Consider the following 25,248-nt stretch of genomic DNA (forward strand, 5'->3'; position numbering starts at 1 on the left):
GGGATGACCGCAGTGTCCAATCCCATGACTGGATAGGCTGGGCTTGATCCGCGAGGGCGGGAACACGGAGGAAACAGCAGCGATCTGTCAGGCGGCGGAAACATCTCCAGTGTGCTGTCTGATTCGGCAGCGAACATGTTTGGAAATAGTGGTGAAAAATGGAAATGACACAGGCTGAGATTTCGTACTGTAGCTACAGGGGGTCAGCCTGGACGTAAACATAATATATATACATATATATATGCAAACATATATATATGTGTGTGTATATATGGCCACACGCACACATCCACATATATAGATATATATTTATACACGCACACATTTTTCAGCCGAAGTGTTTGCAGGAAGCAACAAAGCAAGGCGGTGGAGTTGCAGGAATCTTTGTAATACCGGACCAAAGAAAGACAAGGGGGCCTGAAATTACAGAGACGTCGCTGGAAGTTGAGCTGGTAGCTAAGCCAACCAGGTTAGCAAATTAACTTGCTGTGAATTTCCAGTTGTATATGTTTTGTTTTTTTTTACTGTTCAAGTTTCTAACGTGGCACAGTGACACCGGTAACGGTGTCTTTAAATAGTTATTTTCCCCGTTGATCCCTTTTGGTAACGTAACCGTAAGTCGCAATGGCTACGTTAGCCGGTTAGCTCTGTATCGAGGCTAGCTCGTTGTTCCCTTTGCTAATTCCAAACCTTTTAAATAGGCGTATAAAGATTGACATCACCGTCTAGTTCCGATGGATGAATTCTGACTTGTCTCTATTATACATTAGTAGCAGCTTGGACTTTTCGCAAACGAGTTTATTTTTAGCATTACAAGCGACCATGTTTTCTTTTTAGGTGTCTACACCTTTAGTTTTACATGCATACCACCCAGAAGCTGCTGAAGTTGAACTTAGTATTTGTGCTTTTAATCTCATTACTATTGCTTTTATGGTTTAAAATAGTTTATATTACACTTTGCAATGCCATCCATCAGTTCGAAAGTGAGCACAACTTGTTTATGCAGTTCATTTTATTCAAAAAAATAACTCCAGTAGTTGCCAATACCTTTTTTTCCGCGATTGAAATTGGACATTGAGTAGCAAAAATCTCAGACGCAGATGGAGAAGCCATTGTTTTGAAGTAGATCTCATTGTAGCTGATCTCATTTGGCACAAATTAAAGGGAGTTTATTGCACTTTCAGACATGTTTCAGAATCTGTTGCAAGCTGGTAAACTTGTGCATTCCCCAGTGAGTCCTACCCCGGGCCCATCTGTTATTTTTTTACGTTTTCTTTTGCAGACATGTAGGAAACGTCACTGTTTTGACTTGTCACTTTTTCCGCTGTTGTTGTTTTTAATTATTCATTATCTTTCTCTCCTTTTTAGCACTAAAAGGGAATCAAAGCTCCATTCAGAACGTCCATGGCATTTTCTTGATCCAAGGGCGTTTGCGGAAACCGCAAGGGTGAACCATCCTTGCGTCGACGGGACGGAGAATTTTTCATCCCCCTCATCTTCAGCCTTCCTTGGAGTCAGATGTAAGATACCATGGGCAGCCAGGGCAGCCCAGTGAAAAGCTACGACTACCTCCTGAAGTTCCTTTTAGTCGGAGACAGTGATGTGGGCAAAGGGGAGATCCTGGACAGCCTGCAGGACGGCTCAGCCGAGTCCCCATATGCGTACAGTAGTGGTGAGTCACGACCGCCTCAGCTGACCTGGCTTCAGTTTTAGCTCTCTTGTGCCATGCTTGCTCATCATGGCAATCTGGAACATGCTGGTGACAACTTTTGCTGTGTGGACCGTACACAATGATCTCCCTTCGCTGTCTTTAAAAACACATTCACAACACCCACTACACATTCCATTCACATGGAAGAAGGTCATGCGCATTGTTGTCAAGTTAGAGGACAATGAAGCCTGTGAACCCTATTACCTCATCATTATCTCAACTACCAGCAAATGACATCAGTGTTATATTGCTTGTATTTAGAGCAATAAATCAGTCCGTTTATCTTTCAAAATCAGTTGTGTATATATACTGGTGTTAGCATTTATACCAACATCGTTAGGATGCTGCTATATTGTTGAATGTACATTAGGAGGTCAAGGTTAGGGCATCGCAAACAAGCTTAAATTTCATTTAGAATGTAAATGTGAAACCTGTGCTACTAATCAGTAAAAAAAATGCAACATCTTCCAAGATGACATCTTGATACTGTAACCCTAATTTTTAATTTTAAATTAGGGTTGCAATACTATTGGAGATTCATCTTCTGATGTTTTTTAGTGTTACGGAGGATGTCACTCTTTGGATGCTCTATCATGTTCTTGCACCTTGATGAGTTTGTTGGCTGAATCAGTAGTGTCCTCCGCAGAGTTTTGCTTGCAGCTTTTAACCCCTACTGGAAATCTGAAATGAGTGAGGGAGAACCAGATCAGATCATCTCAATGATTTGTTCTAGTGTTGGCAACTGCAGCCATTTATCACAGATAATTCAACACTAATGTTTGTTGAAACTAGTTCATATTGCATCGTGATCTCTCCATGACAATTTCATGAATTATTTAATTGATTTATTTTTTGCACCAGCAGATATGCAAATGTTTAAACTGTCGGGTCATGCTTTGCTCTGTCCATAGTAGAAGTATAAATACACCTCATTGTGCTTTGGTTACTTATTAACAAATACATTCGCATGAGATATATTGCGAGTGATTAAACCACAACTATAAAAGGGGACTCATGCATCAATATAGCTGAGATGTGCTTTCAAGAAGCACATTATGATTTCTCCACCCTTGACGCCTGCAGGAGATAAGCCCACTCTGAGTTCTCCCTGGGTGTGTCAGCAGAGATCACCTGCCTCTGATCACTACCTGCTGCAGCAGTTAACTGGCGTTGTCTAGCAGAGGTCCGCTCCCCCGGGCTCGACTCGAAAGGTAGCCCCGGAAGGGAAGTACATGTAAATATCAGAAGAGAAACAGAAGAACATTCAAAAAGAGGAGCTACACATTCATTTTGGTTTTGCTCTTGCAACACGTCTTTTTGTTTTTGTTCTGCATACGTATGCCTCTTTACCAGGTATACTGACAGAAAGGGAATATGGAAGCATGTTTAAGGGTGTTATATAATTTTTAATTATGTAAATAAACACATAAATAACATTTAAACAAACATACATTTGAACACATGGACAAGGGCAGCTTAAAATCTTGTATTGCATTTAATGAAATTCTGAAAAGGAATGGATTTCCTTTTTATGTTTGTGCTGCAGATCAACAGATTGTGAAGTATACACTTTTACTCAAATATCTATTTACAACTGATCTCTTGTTGAATATATAAAGTGCATCTCCACAAGTGATAACAATAGATACTAGCATTTTAAAAATACATTTGGATAAAGGAATTCTGCAGAATTTAAGTATGTAGTTATTTTTTGAAGTGTCCATCTCAATTTTTTCAAAAAAATCAATTCTTTGGCAACATTTGACTTAATTTAAACTATTTAAGATACCTTCTCTTTGGGAGTGACTAGGATAATTGAATCAGAAAAGAGTCCATCAGAGGGCATGTTAGATGTTTTAGATGTTTTTGAGTCTGATAGGCCAGACTGAGATGATTTAGACATAAAGAGAGGGGGGATAGTGAATATATTGCTAGAAGGATGCTGAAGTTGCGACTGCCAGGTAGGAGACCTAGAGGAAGACCAAAGAGAAGATTTATGGATGGAGGACATGAATTTGGTTGGTGTGATAAAAGAGGATTCAGAGAATAGGGTTAGATGGGGGAAGCTGACTCGCTATGATGACCCCTGTAGGGAGCAGTTGCTATATAGCACGCAGTTGTAATCTTAAAACAACGCCAACCACTGACATTGTGCTGTGAAGTTCCTCCAAAATTAATATTTTTCTTTTTTCTTACATTAGCAGTGGAATGTCTGCTTTTTGTTGTTATCCGTTATGTTGTTAACCAGTGTTTCTTTTGCCTGCACTGTGATTTGATATGGCTCCTATTTATTTCTCATTTTAAAAGGTTGTAGTTATATACTTACAATTGAGCTATTGAATATACCATGAATTTCCCTTAATAGTAGCGTGTCCTTTCTCTGTTGTTAAGTGGTGGTTTCAAGTGGTGGCTTTCAGATAGCTGTTAACCACATTATTGGCACCTTCTGGTTAGAGGGAAAGCTAAGTGAAAATACATTTCTCATGCAAGTTGGTCATTACTTTAAATTATGCAGATTATTCAGTGAATCAGTTTCTAATGCACTGAATCTGTTTTCAGCTTATGCTGCAAGTACAAAACATTTCTTTCAACACTTTCAAAAGTTCACGTTGGAAATGTACACAAAAACATTTAAAACAAAAATCCTACCTGCTGTTTTTGGTGTAATTATTAAGACTTACGCACATGCTTCTCAAATCTCTGAAATTACTGACTTGCTTAAAAGTTTAGTCAAATTCAGTCAACAAAGACATTTTAGTTATAGTCTACATCGTTGCTGCTAATTCCTTCTTTGTTACAGTCACACATTCCTTCAAATTACTGTATTTCCTCAATTTTCAAAATAGGACTAACTCACAACAGTTGGAAACATCACCATAAACTTCCTGTCTTTTGTTCTGCAAGTGCTTGGTAATGCCAGGAGAAACAGTTTGGACTGAAAGCTGCATGTCCGAGTGACTTCGTGGTTGATTGCAGGCAACTTGAAAAAAATCTTGATGTTTTTTAGAAATTAACTGGAATATGCATGGGACAAAGAAAAGTAAATCTCAAAAAAGCTTGGCATACTTTCAAGTTCTGTAAAAAAAAATAAAGTCAGAAATAATGCAAATGTTTTGTAAGGATTATGTAAATGTGCCAAGAAGTCCCAAACCATAGTAAAGAATAAATTCTGAGTCAAAGGATTTACTGACATTAGTCATGGGAACTTAGCAAGTTTCTATGACAAATCCCAAAAATTAGAATCAACCCCTTTTTATCAGTGTTTCTCTAATGAGTGTGCCTGAAGGATGATGCTGCTGTTGGCATTTAGCAGCAATGTGGAGAAGACCGTCCCTTGGGTCGTGTTGGGTCGTGTATTTTACACTGCCTCGGCTGAAGGAGATTCGGCATAACAGATAAGCAGAGATTGAGCAAAAGCGTCCTGTTTTTTTGGTTTTTTTTTGTGTGGCCTGATGAGCAGGAGAGACAATTTCTTTGATTGGTGGAATATTGGTGGAATATTCAGAACAGTGATTACGGGAAGCGGTTATAAGTAGCTTTGAATACATTTTTGTGATAGGTTTGAATAAAAAATATGAATCACAGGAAATGTGTATGAATATGATATATGTATAATATTGTTTATTTTGCAAAATGTTGACTTTCTACTGACCATGATTTTCCAGTTCTTTTATTATTTTGATTTTGTTAAGCATTCTTCATTACAAGAGAAATTCTTTACTGTATTTAAAAAGAAACCCACCCACAGACAAAAAAAAAAACAAGCAGCAAGTGTAAATTAGTAAGTACTTGTTTAGCATTAATAGTACTAAAATATGCTCAAAATTCCATTATATGTTGCTTGGGATTCTGTTGTCCAGATGGGCCAAAAAGGAAAACGGTCACCTTTAACACTGTTCAACAACACACACTTATATAGAAAGTCAATGGTCAGTCAGGAACAACTGCACTTGGAAGTGTTGATATAACCCAGAATGCACAGAGACTTAGTCCCTCCTCACTTATTCTCTCCAAGAAAAACAAATTGGAGAAAAGGCCTGGCCAGAAACCAAAGATTTCCGTGAGGCTTATGTAGACCTAGTTGATGCAAGCAACTTCAAACAGATTTAATTAACAATGGAGGGTAGAATGGAAGGGAGCGTGACACTAACTGGGATCTTCTTGCCGACAGAACCTCTTATAGATCTCTATCCCTTTGGCAAAGAAGTTAATATGCAGAGAAGAAGAAGGCTTGTGAAGACCCTAAATATTTTAATAGCAAAAAATCAGGACAGAGGAACAGATTGATTCTATGAAAATGTCCTCAAGGTCTGATTGGCTCCTTGTCTGTTGAGGGACAACAGAGAGCGATCAAAATGCTCATCTATAAGTTGGGCAATGACTCAAAAAATATATATTTACCATTTATCATCAAGCTTAACCGCAACTTTTCATACCTTCACCTTATCCTGTTTGAAAACACTGACAAAGCAAAAGGAGGTTTTTCCGTCATCACATTCAGCCGACGTTCAAGAAAAGATAAGTGCGTCAAGATGTTGGGCCGATTGCAATGCAAAGTCAGGTCGAAAACACACATCTCAGAGCAGCTGCCAGACAAGTGACTCCTATATCTAACAATGGAGAATTCCCCTGGGGTCGACTGAGCACAGCACCCTTTTGTTTCCATAGACAGCAGTTGTCGCTGGATGCAGCCCAGCACATAGATAACTGCTTACTGCCTTTCTGATGCACAGCGGGTTTACCAAAAGTTGTAAAAGAAAAGATAAATCTGACCTAATCCTCTTGAAATTTACACTGACGCAGGACTGTTGACTGTTTCTGTTTTTATGACGCTTATCTTGGAGTGGGGTCTCTCTTCCATGACTCCTTTGTTTTGCATTTGTTTTCAATTTTCTGTTTTTTACCTGCAAACGTAACGTTGTTTGGATTCTGTGGTAACGACACACATTTGCCCCCAGTTTGAGTGTCTGATGCTGTTGGGTCCAGGTCGATGTCATGTCTTTCTACATTATATAGCAGTTGTTTGGTTTATATGTATGTTTTATTCTTAGGGATGGAAATCTTTAGGCCCGTCATGATTGTTTTGTTTCAGAATACTAAAATTCTGTAATTCACATGAATTGAACAGTTTTCCGAAGGACAATATTGCTCCATGGTAGATATTTAGAGAAATGTTTACCTGTACTGACTATCAGTTGATAGTTTCAGCTTTTTATTGTCTATTTGTAGACTTTTGAAGGCTGTAATGAAAGCTGCTTGTCACGTATGATCCATTTTTGCTGAACAATATACACTGCTCAAAAAAATAAAGGGAACACTTAAAAAACACATCCTAGATCTAAATGAATGAAATATTCTTATGAAATACTTTGCTCTTTACACAGTTGAATGTGCTGACAACAAAATCACACAAAAATGATCAATGGAAATCAATTGTATCAACCCATGGAGGTCTGATTAGGAATCGCACTCAAAATTAAAGTGTAAAAACAAACTCCAGGCTGATCCAACTTTGATGTAATGTCCTTAAAACAAGTAAAAATGAATCTGTGTTGCTTCCTGAGTGGACACTATGATTTCACAGAAGTGTGATTGACTTGGAGTTTCATTGTGTTGTACAAGTGTTCCCTTTATTTTTTTGAGCAGTATATTTCATGCATATCAATGGCTGGAATGCAAAACCTCCTATCTGAAAAAAACACTTTTTCAGGAAATGAAAAAAACGTTTCATTTGATTTTGGTATGGTCTTTGTTAAAGATATTCCAGAATATTCTATTGTTCACAGGTTTTAAGGTTTAAAAATACACAGCATGTATTTCTACCACTGACAATGCAGATAAGTGTTTTTTTCCTAATTTTTTTCTGCTTCATTGTTCACATAGGAGTTTTGTCATGTGACATTTATGTCAAAAGAAAGGGCGGGATTATCTTGCAGACAGACTGAAAATGTGGAGCCATCCCATTTCTCACCATCCAATGCAAAAATCCAAAATCGAAAAATTTGCAGATAGGAGGTTTTGCATTCCAGCCATCGATATGTGATATGAATAAGTCAAATATAATCATCCTGCCTGGGAAAAAAAAAACAAAGCTGCCAAATGTCTTGTTTTTGCCATGCATTGTCCATTCATTTCGTAAAATCTTCACATTTTCTTACCATTTTCTTACCTTCCTATTGTTTTTTTGGCACCTTGCAAACCTTATATTAGTGAAAGCTTTTAATAATCCATTTTACTACTTTCTATGTGTCTAACAGTAGAATAGGCTCCTATAACGCCACCTTAATGTCCATTTAAAAGAATAATCATCTGTATACCCCTTCAAATATAGTAAATGAGCCACACAGATCTTTGCATCAAACTTGAATTAAAACTAGTTATAAAGTAGACTACCACAATGAAAGTTGCAGATGCTCTTCAGCACCGGGTTAAACTATAAATGAGACAACATTTAAATAGTTATTTTGGTTCCCTTGCTCCCCCTATGTAAAGTTCTGTTTACATTTCCTGGTGACTTTTCCATGCACAAACATTGGCATTTATGCACGTCTGTGGCGCCATGGAAATCTAGTATAGCAAGTAAGTAGCTTACTTCCATTTGATGAGCCCGTTCCAGATTTGTCAGCCTGGTTCCAAAAGCCCATCAACTCTGCAATATAAATCTTATCAGTGCTCCACTTCTTGTTTGCAGTGACAAAACAGATCCTCTCAAGCTTGCTACACAGTTGAATGAACACCTTGCATTTCCATTAAAAGCGGAGGCTTCTCCGATCAAAGAAGTCAGCCATTGCCCAAAATAGAAGCAGCGGCATTAAGCAAGGAGATCAAAGAAGCTATCGATTATCATGGATATCTAAGTAAGGTCTGGCAACCGGAGGAAAAAAAAGCACTTTATATAAAGCGCCGACTCACCCCAATCAAATTAGGTTAGCCTGAGCTCAGCACTTAAGCGCAGTAGCAGCAAGTTTATGTTGTCTGGGAAATTGGAAGATATTGCTAATGTTGTTATCCAGTGGCTGATATGTGGCAGTCTTGTGTCTGAGCCCAGGAGCATCTGAGCTGTTCATCAAATGTTTGTGTTCGAGAAGCGTTGACTCTCATCCTACAGAAGCTTATCCAGCAGTTATACAATATGCAATTAGACAAAAAAAATTCTGTACGCCTCTGTTTTATTATTCAGTGCAGTTCCATGATATTTCAAATTACAAGGTCAGTTTTAGACAATTTAGGTCAAGAAATACCTCGTATACAACCGATCGTTTTGCATTTTTTCAGTGGAACTGCGAGATGGGCGGCGTGGCTGAGGGGATTATAGCTGTCGTCCTTGGAATCAAACATTGCTGGTTTGTTTCCCCTGCTCTTCCTTGCCTGTCAAAGCGGTGTTTGCCAAAACACTTAACCCCAAACTGCTCACCTGGTGCCGTTATAGCTGCCAACTGCTCATGCCCCATCTGTGATGGGTTAAATCCAGGGAAATTAAAAGAAAAAAGATAACACACTCCTTATTTTCTCAGTGAATTCCCCATGGACACTTAGAGAAATACATGCATATTTGCATAATTTTTGTATCACATTTAATCACCATCACTTCACCCTGCACACCATTTATAGTGTGTATACAATTAAAATGTATGTTAAGTATTTTCAAAGCTTCTTACATATCCTAAAATCAGTCTATAAGTTTTTCTTAGTTGCAACAAGTCAGTCTTTTCCAAAGTTGAACCCAACTTGAACTTCCATTATAATATGTACTGAATATTTCAATCAGTGATTTAAATGAATATTGCCATTGAATGACATGAAAAAAATCACCTCAAAATCACGTGAAATCAACATAGCATATCCCTCAAAAGAAGGGGTTGCTGACAGATGTTCATAAATCATTTATTATCTATACTACCTATCTTAGCCGCCACTTGGTACAGTTTTTTTTCTGTCTTAAATCATAATTAGATTATTAGTTTTGGATAAACCAAGGCCCCGGCAGTAGAAAAAAGCATCAGTCCTCCAGTTAATGTGCCATGAAGGGTTGACGAGAAGCTAATCAAATCACGCTGGGGTATATTTGAATATCATGGTCCCTCAACCTTTATATGATTGGCTAAAGAGTGAAAGTGTTATAATCTCAGTTGGTTCACTTTTTTGGCTCAAAGTGCACCTGACTTTGTAAATCAGCATGTTGTCGTATAGAACTGTAGGTTTAATCGTCTGACCGGTTTGTCCGTTGTTGCCACTTCAGCAGTTGTCTTGACAGTTGAAACAGTAAATAGTGGTTAGATTTCACCCTGAGCGGAATTTATGACAGTGCTTGTGTGTGTTTTAACAATAAATATGCCATAGACAAATGCACAAATGTTGGTTAAATTGGATAGTTTTTGCATTTTTAATGAGTTGAAATTGCAGATGTTTCACAGCATTGCAGGCTGTTTTTGAACACAACATTTTTGAATCATTTCTATTTATATTTTATCTGTTGTTGAAATTATGGAAAAAGCAGGCTAATTAATTTTAATAATTTTTTTTTTTTTTGCTAAGTTTGTGTTGATAATGTAATTATAGGTTGTGGATTATCTACTAGTTTGATCGATTCTTCCTGATTCGGTCATTCTTTGCATAAATTAAGGTAATTTGTTATTTATGTCTATACAGCTCATTCCTGTTTTGTCTGGTACAAGCACAGATAGCAATGATAAAAGAAGGTGTATTAAAGGCTTTTCTAATGGTGTAAAATTTTCTAAACCGACTGTGTCCCTCTTACAATGTAATGTGTGAGGAGTATTTCATTGATGCTGCTGCAACTCTGTTCAACTTCTAAGCAAGAAGAAGAACAATTTTGTTGTTGTCAGATCTGATACAGAGCAGTGTTTGCTGAAAGAAAGATCAAGTGTTTTTCCTCTTAATTGTCAGGAAAAAAAAAAGGTTTTTCCAAAAGAATAGTCATAGCACATCATTTAATCCGGCCTTTACCACCTTTCTTTCCAAAACAGTGTGCATCGAATGACCCAGTTCAATCCAAACCATTCAATGGAAATTTGAATTTTCACTTTTTTGAAGTCTCGAAAGTGTGCTTCATATTCATAGGAGAGTTGTTAAACATCTTGTGAGTGAGGTAGAAGGTATATTTCACTCTAGTCTAGTCTCCTAAAACCTTTTGATAATTTTGAATATTGAAAGTCTAGCACTTTGGTCATTCCGAATTCAAACAATACTTATCTTTTACTCACAGCAAGCAGATAAACAAGTATGTTTTCCTGAATACCAAATTTACCGGTTGACATGATTTTCTAACACTTGCTTTCATCTTTCCTATTCTTCTGCCCAGGTATTGATTATAAGACTACCACCATTCTTCTCGACGGAAGGCGAGTGAAACTAGAGCTCTGGTAAGACCTACATGCAAACGTAACTTGGTGTCCATATTGCATTATTGGGCTGTTTACCCAGATCACACAATTCATATTAACCCTCAATGGAGGTTGTTATTCCTTTGCCCAGATTTCTTTAGAACACCTGAAAAAACTGTTTTACATTAAGGATGTTTTTTGCTGAAGTGTCAAGCAGTTGTGTAAAGCTGAATGTCGCAAACTTAGATACAAATACTTGACTTTGCCTAAAAGGAAGCTTTTCCAGGGTTTGTACAAATTACAGAAATCTTGGGACAATTATTGTTTAATCATTGTGATTTTGGGTTAATGTGAGTACCCAAACAGTGTAGATCATAAAAAAAAAAACCCAGATCTATGTTCACTTCCTCTCGAACTCTGATGCAGTTCACTTCTGGTTAGAAAGCAAACGCACAGGGACTAAAGAGTGGACACGGAGAAAAACATTCTGCATCAAAAGTAAAATAAACATAATAATACATTGAGCTACAACCACCACACAGTGAAAACATATCGCCTTGAAGATGGACATTTTGGTTGAAATATGGTCCGATGACTGTATTTACACATTCACAATATTCAGTGAGACAATAACAGCAGTGGGTTTAGATTGCACGCTTGAACAGCGTCACCTTAAGGTTCAAAAACCAGGTTCCCAACTCACTGAATGAGCCTGAACAGGGAGATTTTCATCCATGTTCTGTCTTACTGGTCGAATGGCTCTCTTCTTTGTTGTCATCTTCTCTGGTATTTATAGACTGTTGATAATCCAGCTGGTTAGATGCCTGATCGCTACAAGCGAGTGATTGTCACAACAACATGATATTGTTCCGATGATTTGGTGTGCAGTGTGTATGCAAACCAAACCACAGGTGAGTCTTGACAATGTTGCGTCCCGCCCTTCCCATTCAAACTAAGTCCTCCGGACTATTAGGTATGAAAACTACCTTTTCACATCCTGCAAACATAACTCTTTTTTTCCCTCACTACCCAAATAAATGATGAGCTCTCATCAGCCTGAGGCTACACAGATGCATAAAAAATGTTGTTCTTGATATTTAAAAGCACAACACCAGCAGTTAGTCTTTTTACGAGCACAACTACGACGTGTCTTTTATCGCCCGCTGTGGCCTCAGTGGAATACACACTGCTACTATCTCCTTCATGGCAAATCTGCAATCAGATGAGTCTCAACATCACCATTAACCACAATTGAATTCCAAAAACACGATTCGTCTGAAACTTGTCAATAATGAGGAAAGCCTGAAAGTACTCGATTCTTCATCCCGAAAGCTTTTCAAAGTCTGTCAAACCGTCACAGGCCAATGAGGTATCTAAGGGAATTCAGAAGCGCTGGGTTTACATTTACATAATCCATCACTTTCAATATGTGACATACTGGTTTACACAGGAAGAAACCTTCCCCCTGCTGTGAAGCATCTAATCCTGTACTTATCATGTGGAGGAAAACGTCCCTGCTTATTCTGCATGTCTCACTAATATCGCTTCTTTGGTGGAGATACACATCAGTGGGAACCGGCCGGGCAAGGAAGTGGGCCAAAGAATTTGACCCTTAAGGGGACAACCAAGCCCTCACTATCCCAGTGGTCATTTTAAGGGCCAGATTGTGATGCAGAGACCTCTTTATTTTTGCAGATTTTCCTCTTCTCCCTGTACCGCTGTCGAAACATGTCGTCGTCGTCGCAGTCTTCTTCTTCTTCTTCTCCTTTGTTACCAGTTTTGTTTGTGAAGCTATTTTTGTCTTTTTCATGACTCCCCTGGTTGGTGTGTCAGAGGTAGCAAGGAGAGAAACACAAGAAATTAATCAACTTGAAAAATAGCAAAATATTCTGGTTTTCTTTTTGTCAACAAATATTTGGAATTGATTCTTCTTCTTTTGCTCCAAGAACTTACCTCACTATACTGAATAAAAACACTGATGACACACATTTTAACCTTTTTTTTTTTTTTTTTTTAATGTGGAGGGAAAAGTTAGAAGCTCATCACTGACTCGTGAGATCATCCCGAGAGGAAACTGAGTTCTTTCTCTCCGATGATATTTTTTGGGTGGTTTATGTCCTCAAAGAATCCACTGCAAAGGTTTAGGGGACCCGTCGTGATCATGAGCCAGTCTTGTCTGGTGGTTAAACCACTTGCCTTCTCACCAGAACAGTCCATCAGTAACCACAACCACTTCATAGCTAAAATCACCAATATCTTTGATTACTTTCAAAATATAGCTTGTTATTAGTGATACCGGAGTATCCTTCTATACTCCCAGTGTTTTTTCAGAATGAATATGCTGGCTTTAAGCAAAGAGCCCTGGATACCTTATGACCCGATTTGTCCCTGACATTTTTGACAAAAAGGGGGTATAATTTCCATTGACTCTATTTCTGTCTTAGTGTGGTCAGTATAACTATAGTTATTCCTGATGCTTTCATCTGTCCTATTCCTGTTATTCCATAGTAGCTTTATCAAAGGTAACTTTCTGCAGAAATTATATGCTCAGGCATTTTTCAGTTAAATCAGGACAATTTTCATAGATCAGAAGGGGGACAGATGTTAGTTTAGTTGCAAAAATGACAAGAGAAGCAGTGTATTTTCAGAATTGTTACCAACAGTTACCTTTGAATTCTGCATTAATCTGTTATTTGTTTATTCTTATTTATTTGGTTTATTTTGGTCACTTCCGTCAAAAGTGGTGACACATTACATTACATTGCATTTGGCAGACACTTTTATCTAAAGCGACTTACAATAGAGGACGATGCACAGGAAATATACAGAACAGTAAGCTTGGGTTAGTGAGGTTTTTTTTTTTTTTTTGACAAAGACATACACAAACGTACACACTTACACACACTGCATAGCCTAACTTGCTGCCTACCCTGATCTGGGGCATCACCGCAGTAAAAAGTCCTATTTGTAATTTGTAATTTGTAAAAAGACACCACTTATATATGTTGATGTTAAAACCTTCTAGGTTTCTCACGCCATGCATGTTTGTGTTTTGCAGGGATACGTCAGGACAGGGACGGTTCTGCACCATCTTCCGGTCGTATTCCCGCGGTGCTCAGGTAGGAGATACAAAAATTGCATAAATTCAAAATTCTACATATAAACTGTGAAGCCTCTGCCGTAGATCTTCCCGATCGGTCATACAAATTTGCTAATAGTGAAATCTGAGCGACTAAGTGTGGATTTGATGGTGTCTCTGCAGGGCATCCTGCTAGTGTATGATATCACCAACCGCTGGTCATTTGACGGCATCGACCGGTGGATCAGAGAAATTGACGAGGTGAGTCTCGAGTGTGACGTATAGATGACTGATGGAGAGATTAAACCACAAATGGTTTGATAAGCCGATAAATCAATGGATATTAGCAGCAATAAAATTGTAAAAAGAGAGATGGATAGATAAAATGAAAGCTGTGTTTTCGTCTAGATCTATTAGCTTATTAGGTACCACAATGTCACAAAAGTGGCTGATGTCAGGCAGACTTCCATTTGTTTTTTGGGGACAGATCCTTATAATCTTCTGAAAAAAAGAAGAGAATTTTCCAAAGAGCTTGACGCCTATTGTCTACCCTTGCACATTGTTTTTTATAATCTTATATGTAAACCTAGGTGTCATGGAAAACTAATCCAACCAAAGATTCATTCAGTTATTAGTGATACTGCCTAAAAACTGGTAATATCATTTTTTTTTTTTTTTTATCCCTATACAAGCTCAGTTTTATTTTCATACTCAATTTGAGCTTTGTAGATATTCCCTTTATATGTTCAGAATATGCTGGCTCAAGTCTTGGAAATTATTTGAACTATTTTCAATCACAGCAACCACATGAAGTTAAGGCAAAATACAGAGGTTTCAACTGTCTTGTTTCTGTTCTGCAAATTGATTTGGATCTCATAATAAAGCAACATCCAATCAGTTTTGCTTCAGACTCATAAAAGTTGAAAATCTTAGTCGGGCCAAAGGGTCAGTATTCTCATCATCTCCTTCCTATGCAAAGAGGATGTCCGCTGTGTGCGTCTGTTTGTGTGTGTGTGTGTGTGTGTGTGTGTGTGAGGACCAGCTTTTGGAAAGAGGCTATTGTTAAAATTTGACATTCTGAGGAGGGTAAAAATTTGGCTTTAGGTCGTAGATTAGGACAGGCTTTAGCTACTGTTTAAGGTTTTGTCATTTAATCCCGATGGATCGATCAGGATAAGAGGCTCTGGTCCTCGCAAGGACAGCAGCAGCAGTACAATAGTACCCGCGTTTGCACAAGTTGTGATATTTTTGGTTTGTGGAATGTATGTTTCACTTAGGCCTTTCCTGCTCCACCTTCACAGAAACGCCGCAGACAATCACGTATTAGTTGCTAAATCTTGAGTTGATGAAAGTTATACAGTGTAAATATTTCTTCTTAACATTTGATCACATGTTGGGTTCTATGTTTTATCATGTAACAAGCTTTTCCTGAGGTTGGCAGTGCGTTTGATGATGACCGTATATCGGCAATAGATCAATATAAAAAATATTTTACCCTTATATCGTGAGAATTTTTGATTCCCTCTACATATAGAGATGGGTCATTATATTTTGTTGTTTTTGTTGTTAGCATTCTTTTATTAATGAAGTAACTACTTTTATATCATGTTGTCTCGAAATGAGCACGCTTAATATTTATTAAAACATTACCTCAAATAGATACCAGTGTGCAAGAAATGAGTAGATTATGAAGTAAACTGCCTGGATATTTTGATGCTTGCAGTTACCTTGGAAAATAACAACATTAGAGTGAAATCATCAGCATGACATTTTCTGGAAGGTAATGGTTTATATTAACTGAGAAATTTCCACGAGCAAGTGAACTCAATTCAGCAAGATGTCACTGTGTATCAAGATAATGCAACGAGCCACAATTTACAACATTTACAATTTACAATTTTTTTTTCGGATTTTTTTTTCCACCAGCAATCACATCGCACTTTAATTATCCTACGGAAACACAAAGTGAGTTCATCGGTTTTGGGTATTTGGCTTGAAAAGAGCCTCTGAATGCCTTCGTATTACTTCTTGCTCCATCTGATATTATTACATCCATGCACAGCCACACTGTCTCTGCAGTTGACCTTACTGGGGTTGGGGGGGGCAGGTTTAGTTTCTCCCCTGACTGTTGGTGCTCAGTGGCAAAGCTCTGAGCAAGACGTTGCATCAGGGAGAAAAGTCACGAAAGCGAGGCTGATGTGGTTTGACAGTCAGCGGGACGACTGAGCAGCGATGGTAACCTCTCATCGTCAACATGCCTCGTCCAGTTTGTCAGAACCGATGAGGGTGAATTAGTGGGAGTTGATACCCAGTGCCGGGTCAAGATTCATGCTGCCATCCCATGATAGAGAGAGAGAACAACTTTTACTTATCCCGAAGGAAATTGTTGTGCCAGAGTTTCAAACAATAACAGTAATAGATAATAGTAGGAAGGAGGGAGAATAAGAAATACAATGATCCTCCTTTGTATTAAAAGACTGATAGTGGTTTAGCTGTAAGTTTCTAAGGATTGTTGTGGAACTGTAAGATGCCTAATAAGGACTCCATTAATTTAAAATATGAATGCATTACATTACATTACATTACATTAAATTGCATTTGGCAGACGCTTTTATCCAAAGCGACTTATAATAGAGGACATAGGGACTGCAAATACACTTGCAAATACACGATGCACAGGAAATATACAGAACAGTAAGCTTGGGTTAGTGAGGGTTTTTTTTTTTTTTTTTTTTTTTTTGGACAGAGACACACAAACGTACACACACTGCATAGCCTAACTTGCTGCCAACCTGATCTGGGGCATCAGCGCAGTAAAAAGTCCTGAAAGAGAAACGTTTTTGCCTGTTTCTTGAAGGTTGAGAGAGATGATGCTTGTCTTGTTGCTTCTGGGAGTTTGTTTCACCACTGAGGTAGTAGAACTGAGCAACTGAACAACTTTTTATATGCTCACTTTTTCCTCACGTGAATAAATGATTGTATACTTTTTTTTTTTCAGGCTTTTTTAATTTAATTTAATAATTTTATCTCTTTTATTTGCAAGTAATTTGTGTCATATTCTGCCTCCCAGCATGCGCCTGGCGTGCCACGCATCCTAGTTGGTAACCGACTGCATCTGGCCTTCAAACGGCAGGTTCCCACTGAGCAGGCAAGGGCGTACGCCGAGAAGAATGGAATGACCTTCTTTGAAGTGAGCCCGCTTTGCAATTTCAATGTCATCGAGTCCTTCACAGAGCTGTCGCGCATCGTCCTGATGAGGCACGGCATGGAGAAGTTCTGGAGACCTAACAGAGGTGGGTGGACGGGCAGCCACAAGCGGAAAAGGCAGAACAAACAAATAACGTTCACGAACTAAGTGTCGGAGCGTCAGTGAACCGAAAAGCGTCAGCTGTTCTTCTGAACGAATAACTTTCACTCATACGAAGCTCCCAAGCGTTGTTCCGTTGTCCTTGTTCTCGCTTCTCATAGAAGTTCCTCAATATTTAGGTTCCTTTACGTAATAACAGCGTGGAAGTGTCACAAACCATGCAAAAATGTGTGCATGGGATGTGAACACAATGTAAAGGACAATCGCCATGTTGTTAAAAAGATGCTGAGAAGGTAAAAGTCATTTGAAATGGTCATGTAAATTTAGTTTTTTTGTAAGAAAAGTACATGTGGAGTTGGAGTAATCGGCGGAAAAATGAGAGTACAACCAAAGCGACAAAGGTCAGGTGTTTCCATATACAGGACTGTCTCAGAAATGAAATAAAAACAAGCCATTTGACAGTGTATCAGGCCAGGTGTCATTATGGGCTGTCAGGATCCAACTTTCAGCTGCTGATGCAAAAAAAAAAAAAATTAAAAGTAAATATCACTGGATTGGATATATCAGCATTATTTAAAATGGAAGAATTCCATTCACTTTATATATTCATTTTTTTTCTATTCAGATATACAGGACTGTCTCAGAAAATTAGAATATTGTGATAGAGTTCTTTATCTTCTGTAATGCAATTAAAAAGACAAAAATGACTCTTTCCTAATATTCTAATATTTTGAGATAGGATTTTTGAGTTTTCTTAAGATGTAAGCCATAATCAGCAATATTAAAATAATAAAGGGCTTGCAATATTTCAGTTGATTTGTAATGCATCCAGAAAGTATGACATTTTTGTTTTTCTAATTGCATCACAGAAGATAAAGAGCTTGATCACAATATTCTAATTTTCTGAGACAGTCCTGTATGTCGATGTAAATATCAACAATGCTGTCCTTTTCAGCTGTGAGCAGGTTGTCATCAGAACAGCTTCTGTAGAAGTTTCCCCCTGTTGTCATGATGTTAATCTCCATGCGTTCTGCTTCCACCCGCAGTATTCAGTCTCCAGGACCTCTGCTGCAGAGCCATCGTATCATGTACACCAGTCCACCTCATTGACAAGCTCCCTCTACCTGTCGCCATCAAGTCGCACCTCAAGTCTTTCTCCATGGCCAATGGCATGAACGCTGTCATGATGCACGGACGGTCCTATTCCCTGGCCAACCCGGCCAGCGGCTCAAAAGGCAACAGTCTGAAGCGATCCAAGTCCATCCGTCCACCACAGAGCCCCCCACAAAACTGCACCCGAAACAATTGTAAGATCTCATAACTTCCCCTTTAAAGCGATGAAGAGGCATAGCCGGGAGCGGGAGGAGGATGACCCTGAACCTGAAGAGCTCTAAAGCTGGAATGATGGATAAAGGGATTAGCGAATGGATCGGATCGACATGCCCTCCTTAATGACATCATGTTAATTACTCACCAGGTGGGCGAAGTTCAAACAGTCTCAGGATATCAGAGGTGGAACAGAACAGTTTCGCCTCTGCATGTCTGATTATTACTACAAACTGCTTAAAAGACATGTGTTAACTACAATGTACAGAAAATCCTCACTGACTACATGATGCACGCAACTCATTGTGTCTGTCCATGGCAGACATCACCTCATCACCTTCACTTTTGTGTACCTTCTTTCCACAGTTTGCTTTTCATGATGACCAATAAGCTAAAGTTGCATACACTAGTAAGCAGCCAGTGCTTCTGTTCTTCACCAATGATCGATTGTCCCGCACTGGCTGGTGATTTCGAGCTGCACTCTGAAGGTGGACGTTTTTGATTTGATCTCCAGGTTACGGCTGGTGTTGATATGTCGTTACCTGATCCAGGTTCTGACTTGTTTGTGTGCCTTGAGTCTTGGTTGCATGACAGTTTGAAAACCGGTTTTACCCGAAAAGCAAAACAAAGGAGTTGACATGCGTTTTAGACCGCGACAAGAGTCAAAACCTTTCCACGAGCCAAAATTAATTTAAGTGCATGTCTTTGTGGATTAAACAGCTGCCCACGTAAAGGTGGGATGCTTGTTGCCATGGATACTATTCAACGTTATGAAAGATAGTGTCTATTTAAAGTCCCTCTATCTTTCCTTTTTTTTTACTTCAATTCCAATGTGACCAATTTGGGTTAGTTTTAATGAGAGCCTGAACACAATGAGTACCCTTATTGTACTTTTTTGAACGTAAAGCTACCATGACGTATTTCAATTGTATAGAAAGGGCCCGTCTGACAAAATGTTTATTTATACACATATACATTTTTTTTTTATCAGGCAATCCCTTGACAGAATGTTTCAGGGTCAAGCCAAGGCAACCCAAAATGCTTGGATTGACCCTTCTGAAGAAAATTCGTCAATATCTACAGAGAACTATTCGGAAATAAATTCTTATTCAGGTTTGTGATGGAGAGCAGTTAGTTGGGCTTCCCACCGTTCTGGTAAATCCAACGACTCCACCATAATTTATTGAATATATTCAGAACCAAACATTGATAAGGACTTTTTACACGTGGAGAATTGAAGAAAAGGGAAAGGCAAGACAGATCATTGAACTGAGCCGTTTATGAGCCAGAAATGACATTGGTGATGGGATGGATCCCCCCCCCCCCCGTGTTTAGTTGTGATTAAAAATGCACAATTTAGGATTGATCAGAAAATCTCGACCAATCCCTGCACCATATCAGATTACTGTACACTCGCCCATTGCAGCCATGGTCATCCGCCTGCTTAATCTACTTCTGTTAAAACGGGTAGATGTCAAGCAAATCACCCGCAGCATTAACGCTGCAATTGTTCCAGCGTGCAGAATGCTACAAAAACTCACACCGTAGTTGTTCGATTCCAGCTCTGTCATTTTTACAGCAGTATTGCGGAAAGTTGTGAAATGACGGCATCAGGCACATTGTATAATGCCCTTGTTGTGTGTCATTGTTTCAACAAACCTCCCATCAGAAACACTTGAGACTTAGCAATATAATATTTTCTTACCGTGTAAACAGTTTAAAACCGTAACTTCCAATTTGCTATTGGCACGTTGCATCCTTTAAATGGACACTTCATCTTGATTTTGAGTTACTTCTTGGGTCTGGTTGCACTTTACTGCTGTTGATGCAGAGCTGTTTATGTCCCCTTTTTGACCCAAAGAGCTTTTACGATTTCTAAGACGAGACAAGGGACGGCAAACTCAGAAATCCTGTCTGATTATGCTTCTCCCTCCTCTTGTCTGTCCCTTTCCAAGGGTTAAGAATTCTAATCCAGCCTGTCGTGTAAAGCAGAGGCATGTCTGCTGATCTCACACCACCGTCATCCAAACTACACTGACACACCATTATTAATAAATGATTTAGTTGGTTTTTTTTTTTTAGTGAGAATTTGGATCCTTCGAAGAGCACAGATGGAGAACGGAGCCGTCTCCACGGACCGGTTTCTCCTGTGGGAACTCGGGTGTTTTGGATTTTTATTCGACTTCAAAAAATTGCATTTGAAGGAACATTTAAAGTGTCCCGTGCCAAATGGCCACCCCTCTTTTTTTTTTTTTTTTTTTTTTTAAAAACTTTTCTCTTTGGAGTCTTCTCCCAGTCATCGGCGCAGCGAGCAGGAACAGCAGGGTGTGGAAGGTGCAGATGTTTGACGCTGTGATAGCAGAGTAAACAGCACGTGGGCTGGGCAGGATCATGATTTTGAGCAATGCACAAAAGTTGTCTGGTAAATGTAGTAATCCAGAGTGCCGGTCGTAAAAAGATGACTAGCGTTAATCAGTTTTTCCTCTTAATTTCACTCGCTTCCACGAAATTCCTCAAAAAATTGAGAAAGGAGGATCTCAGTTCATTAACAAAATTAATTCAACTTTTAATTATTATTATTCATCTATGAAGTCATTCATTTGCATTCATTATTACTGAGTCCGTAACAAGTTACTGGCTGCACTAATCGCCGTGTCACATCAGTCTAATGGTTGCCTCAAAGGTCCATTATTCTGCATTTAAAAGGAAAACATGCTGTGACTTTAGATTAAAACAGTTATTGTTTCTTGATACTCAAATATATTTGGCATCACACAAGCAATAATGAAATGTTTTGATTGGGAAATCAGTTGCAGAATAAGTAAAAAGATAGTTTGTGGTAGAAAAAAGAGGTTGTAAATCACTATGGGCAAATCCTGCTGTCAGTCAAGCCAAATCTATGGCGAGGGCTTGTTTTCTCCCCTTCCCTTCTGTTAGACGTTGGAATAAGATTAAGGTTTTAGGGTTCTAATTAGGGTTACTAATAAATAACTAATTTTTAAATACTGATTGAAAACTGGAAATAGTTTAATGAACATTGTTAAAGGTAGATCCTGCGGTATTTTCTGACAACTTCTAGTTTGCTCTTAGAGAGGACATACATCTTAAAAAAGGTCGCCCAGATGAAGAGTAGGCTCAAAACTTTGGTTTTATCAAACAAAAAAAAAAAAAAAGCAGGAAATTGTGCATTTTCCCCCATATCCTCTCCAGCCACTGCTTAAACTACCTATTCTTCATAGAAATTATAGAAATGTAGTGATTTGGGCTGCACATGGTGTGTGTTTGTGTGGGGGTTGATGGAGGAAGAGGAGATGAACACAGATTGATAGTGGGAGGAGCTGGTTGCAATAACAGGTTGCAATAAATTATTCACTCTAAAATCGGGCCGCTTATGTCACAACCTGAGACAAGAAAATACACGTTTCAGTCCGTGCATTAACACTCCAGCTTGTCTGAAGTTTGACATGAACAATGATATAGTTTGTATCTGCGAAAAGACACAATCCAAACAATATAAGCAATGAACGGTCTTCTAGATAGCTTTCTTGAATCAACAGTGAAAAGGGTCTGCAGAAGGTTAACATTTTAGAAACCATCTCATTTGCTTGCTAAGCTAGGAGATTATAGGTTAGAATATTGATGTGCATGTACATTTGCAGACTTTTGAGATAAAAATAATAATAGAAACACTTCTAATTAAGATGTATCCATACGTCAGGCGCTGTGTTGATGGTGGTCAAATTTATCTCCAGCATCAGGTTTAAGATGCTCTTAACGTCTGGTGATGCACTAAGCAATCATTATATTACTAATAACAAAAAGAACAGGGCGTCCCAAGGTGACCCTAAACTTCTAATTCTACCAGAGACTCATAACCGGCGATTTCTCTCGAGGTATCAAACACAGCAGTAATAATACCAATAATCACGGCTAAAAAAAAAATAACAACCGCAAACATAAATGATAATCGCGTCCGCATAAAAATGTAGTGCTTCAAAACATCGCAAAGGTTTAAAAAGATTATAAACCAATGAGCAGCAACCAGTCCTCCCATCTACCCGACTGTGTTCGAGTCCGGTCGGAAAAACAGCGCGTAACAAAATGTAACAGAAAGAAAACATCTGCTGCCTGTTAGCGCTCTGCATGTAGAAAGGTGGCAAGGTTGACGTGTTTCCACGTGGATCTGCTCCCGCAGGACGGTGTAGAGGATGTCTTCTGATGTGCTCCATCGCCTCCTGCGTTCTCTCCCATGATGCTGAATAATACATGCTGCTCACATAGATCTCTCGAGGCTCTGCAGCCTCGCTGATCTTCCATCCTCGCTGAGCTCCAGTCCTCCCATTTCTGTAGCATCACTTTTATTTTTTTTTTATTTTTTTCATTTATCTGTCAGCCAGTAGGGAAGCATTTCATGCCTCAAAGCTAAACCTCCCCTAAATCCAGCACAGTGTGAAGTTCAAGAGTGTCCAATACTTGAAGATGTCAGGCAGTGAGTCATCCTCCTCCCCCACCAGATTACTGCAGCATTTAGAGAGACCATCGTTTTCCTGCTCTCATACACTTTTAAGCTAATATTTTACGACTGATGTTGCTCTTTGGCCAGCAACCTTTCAAAAGGATCTTTTTGACTTGTATATCTGAGTAATTTGTGAAATATCTTGGTTTTTTTTTTTTTTTTTGTTGGTCATGAGCTCCAAACTCATGAGAATAAGGAATAACTACACTACGCTAATAACTTGGCGCCTGGAATGCTCTGCAGAGCCATAACTTTAGTTGGCTCATAACACAATGTGTTGTTATAATGAATAATCTCATGTGAATCAGCCATGCAAATTATTTAAAAATCAATTTCTGACCACTTCCATCAAGCAAATGGGTCTGATGAAGAGTCACTGCAGGCATCCCTGCAACTGTCCTTGCGGTCACTTGGTTTGACCAATACTGATTATTATTTAGTTTTTTTTGGATATTCACGTCAATTACACATTGGAATGTCTTGAACCAAAATTTCCAGCAGTTTTGCAGAATTCTACTAACAAAATCTGGAGGCAGATTTAAAAGTGCTGAATGATAAAAAAAAGGGAAGTTTTTTGTGAACTTTGAAGGAAAAAAGAACAAGTTCTCCTCATGTCAAAATGTGATATTATGAAACACAGTATCTTGGCCGCAGACACTTTCTGTATATTCAACAACTCGACACTAACGTTGTTTTTTCTCATTCAATTGCATCATGGGAGGGATCTTTGGTTTAGGTATGAGAAAAAAAATCTAGTTTCTTTCTGGATACTCAATGGTGTGATGCTGTAGAATTTTTATATCCTGTATCTGCCTTAGGAGGTCAACACAAGTTTTTTTTCGGAGGGGGGGTAAAAGAAACAAAGTAAATCTCCCATTGTTTTCTGTGGGTTCCTATAATAATTGGCATCACCGCAGATGTACTTTTATTTTAACATTGAAAAACACTAATTTATTCAGCCCTACCTGTCGTCAGGGTCATACAAATGTACATTGTTGACAAACAAAAAGGGAAGAAAGATGTAGGAGCTCGTGTTTTGCAGCTCAGAAAGTGAGCCGGCAGGAAATACATGTGCTAATTTCTGCAGACGGACCGACTGCATTTACCGTCTGGTTAATTACCAGAACCGAAAAACTAAATTTGACCCCGATGGCACCGCCGAGGCTCTCAGAAGAGGTTTCCCTCTCTGCTGAACAACAAGAGAGTTTTCCGGCGTGTTAGGCGACCGCTTTCCTCCTCGTTTTGCTTTTATATCTTTGATTTCCTCGGTTTTTGTCGCCCGATGATCCTAAACTGCTTTCCTTCGGGGAAAAGAAACCCCTCGGATACAGGGTCTGATATCTTCAGACATGTTGTGATCAAAAACGTTCAAAACATTATTGTCCATTTATATTTTATTGGCTTCAAGCTGCTGATTTCTGAAGTGTGAATGTGTTTTCTGTGTGTACATGCGTGTGTGTGTGTGTGTGTGTGAGATGAAAGCAGGACATGTTTTGTTTTTAAATTATTGATTGTACAGTTTGAAGCTCAGTCTTTGGAGAGAGAATTTTTTCACAATAAACTATTGAATGTTCCAGTCGAGATGTGGGATCATTGGTTTTGTTACGGGTCGGTCTGTTTTTTTTTTTTTTAAAGAACCTAATATTTTCTGTAGTTTAGTTTGGGAAGGCAACCATCTAGTGGTGGATAAATGCACTTTTATGAGGCGCAATGTTATGTACAAATTCAGGACTCGAATGCTGCGTTCAGTAGCTTCACAAGTATTTAAAATAAAATAAATTGACACAGCATTACTGATCCGTCCTTCTATGTATAATTTCAACTATGTTTAGAAATTAGACCTATTTCTCTGGTTCCTCCTTTACTTTCATTCAGAGAGTCTTTCTTTTACTTTTCTCTGGTAAATATCTTGATATGTTTAGTTAAGTTCATTTTTGAAGTAATATATTCCTCAGTTTAAAAAGA

At 38.6% G+C, this 25,248-nt stretch overlaps 1 protein-coding gene across 2 annotated transcripts; it reads left to right on the plus strand.

Annotated features, from left to right (window-relative positions):
* Positions 1–100: 100 nt before the first annotated feature.
* rab40c (RAB40c, member RAS oncogene family) lies at positions 101–24,862 on the plus strand. Of its 2 annotated transcripts, XM_086154099.1 has the most exons (7): positions 101–469; positions 1,369–1,672; positions 11,034–11,094; positions 14,114–14,174; positions 14,318–14,395; positions 17,205–17,427; positions 18,488–24,862. In XM_086154099.1, exons 2-7 carry the CDS (start codon positions 1,531–1,533, stop codon positions 18,760–18,762), a joined length of 840 nt encoding a protein of 279 aa, XP_086010225.1. In that variant the 5' UTR covers positions 101–469; positions 1,369–1,530; the 3' UTR covers positions 18,763–24,862. The 2 variants fall into 2 exon arrangements, with proteins under 2 accessions (XP_086010225.1, XP_086010226.1); XM_086154100.1 differs by lacking the exon at positions 101–469 and having other exon boundaries at positions 1,053–1,672.
* The last annotated feature ends 386 nt before the right edge of the window (positions 24,863–25,248 follow it).

This window comes from Fistularia commersonii, chromosome 10, assembly GCF_037954325.1.
Source record: "Fistularia commersonii isolate RoL2024-O1a breed Wild chromosome 10, RoL_Fcom_v1.0, whole genome shotgun sequence".
Lineage (NCBI taxonomy): Eukaryota > Metazoa > Chordata > Actinopteri > Syngnathiformes > Fistulariidae > Fistularia > Fistularia commersonii.

Bases quoted from the DNA above. Each gene is read 5' to 3' on its own strand.
- rab40c (XM_086154099.1), top strand. From the start codon at position 1,531: ATGGGCAGCCAGGGCAGCCCAGTGAAAAGCTACGACTACCTCCTGAAG. The intron at 1,673-11,033 runs GTGAGTCACGAC...TCTTCTGCCCAG, and splicing joins CCCATATGCGTACAGTAGTG to GTATTGATTATAAGACTACC. The intron at 17,428-18,487 runs GTGGGTGGACGG...TTCCACCCGCAG, and splicing joins GTTCTGGAGACCTAACAGAG to TATTCAGTCTCCAGGACCTC.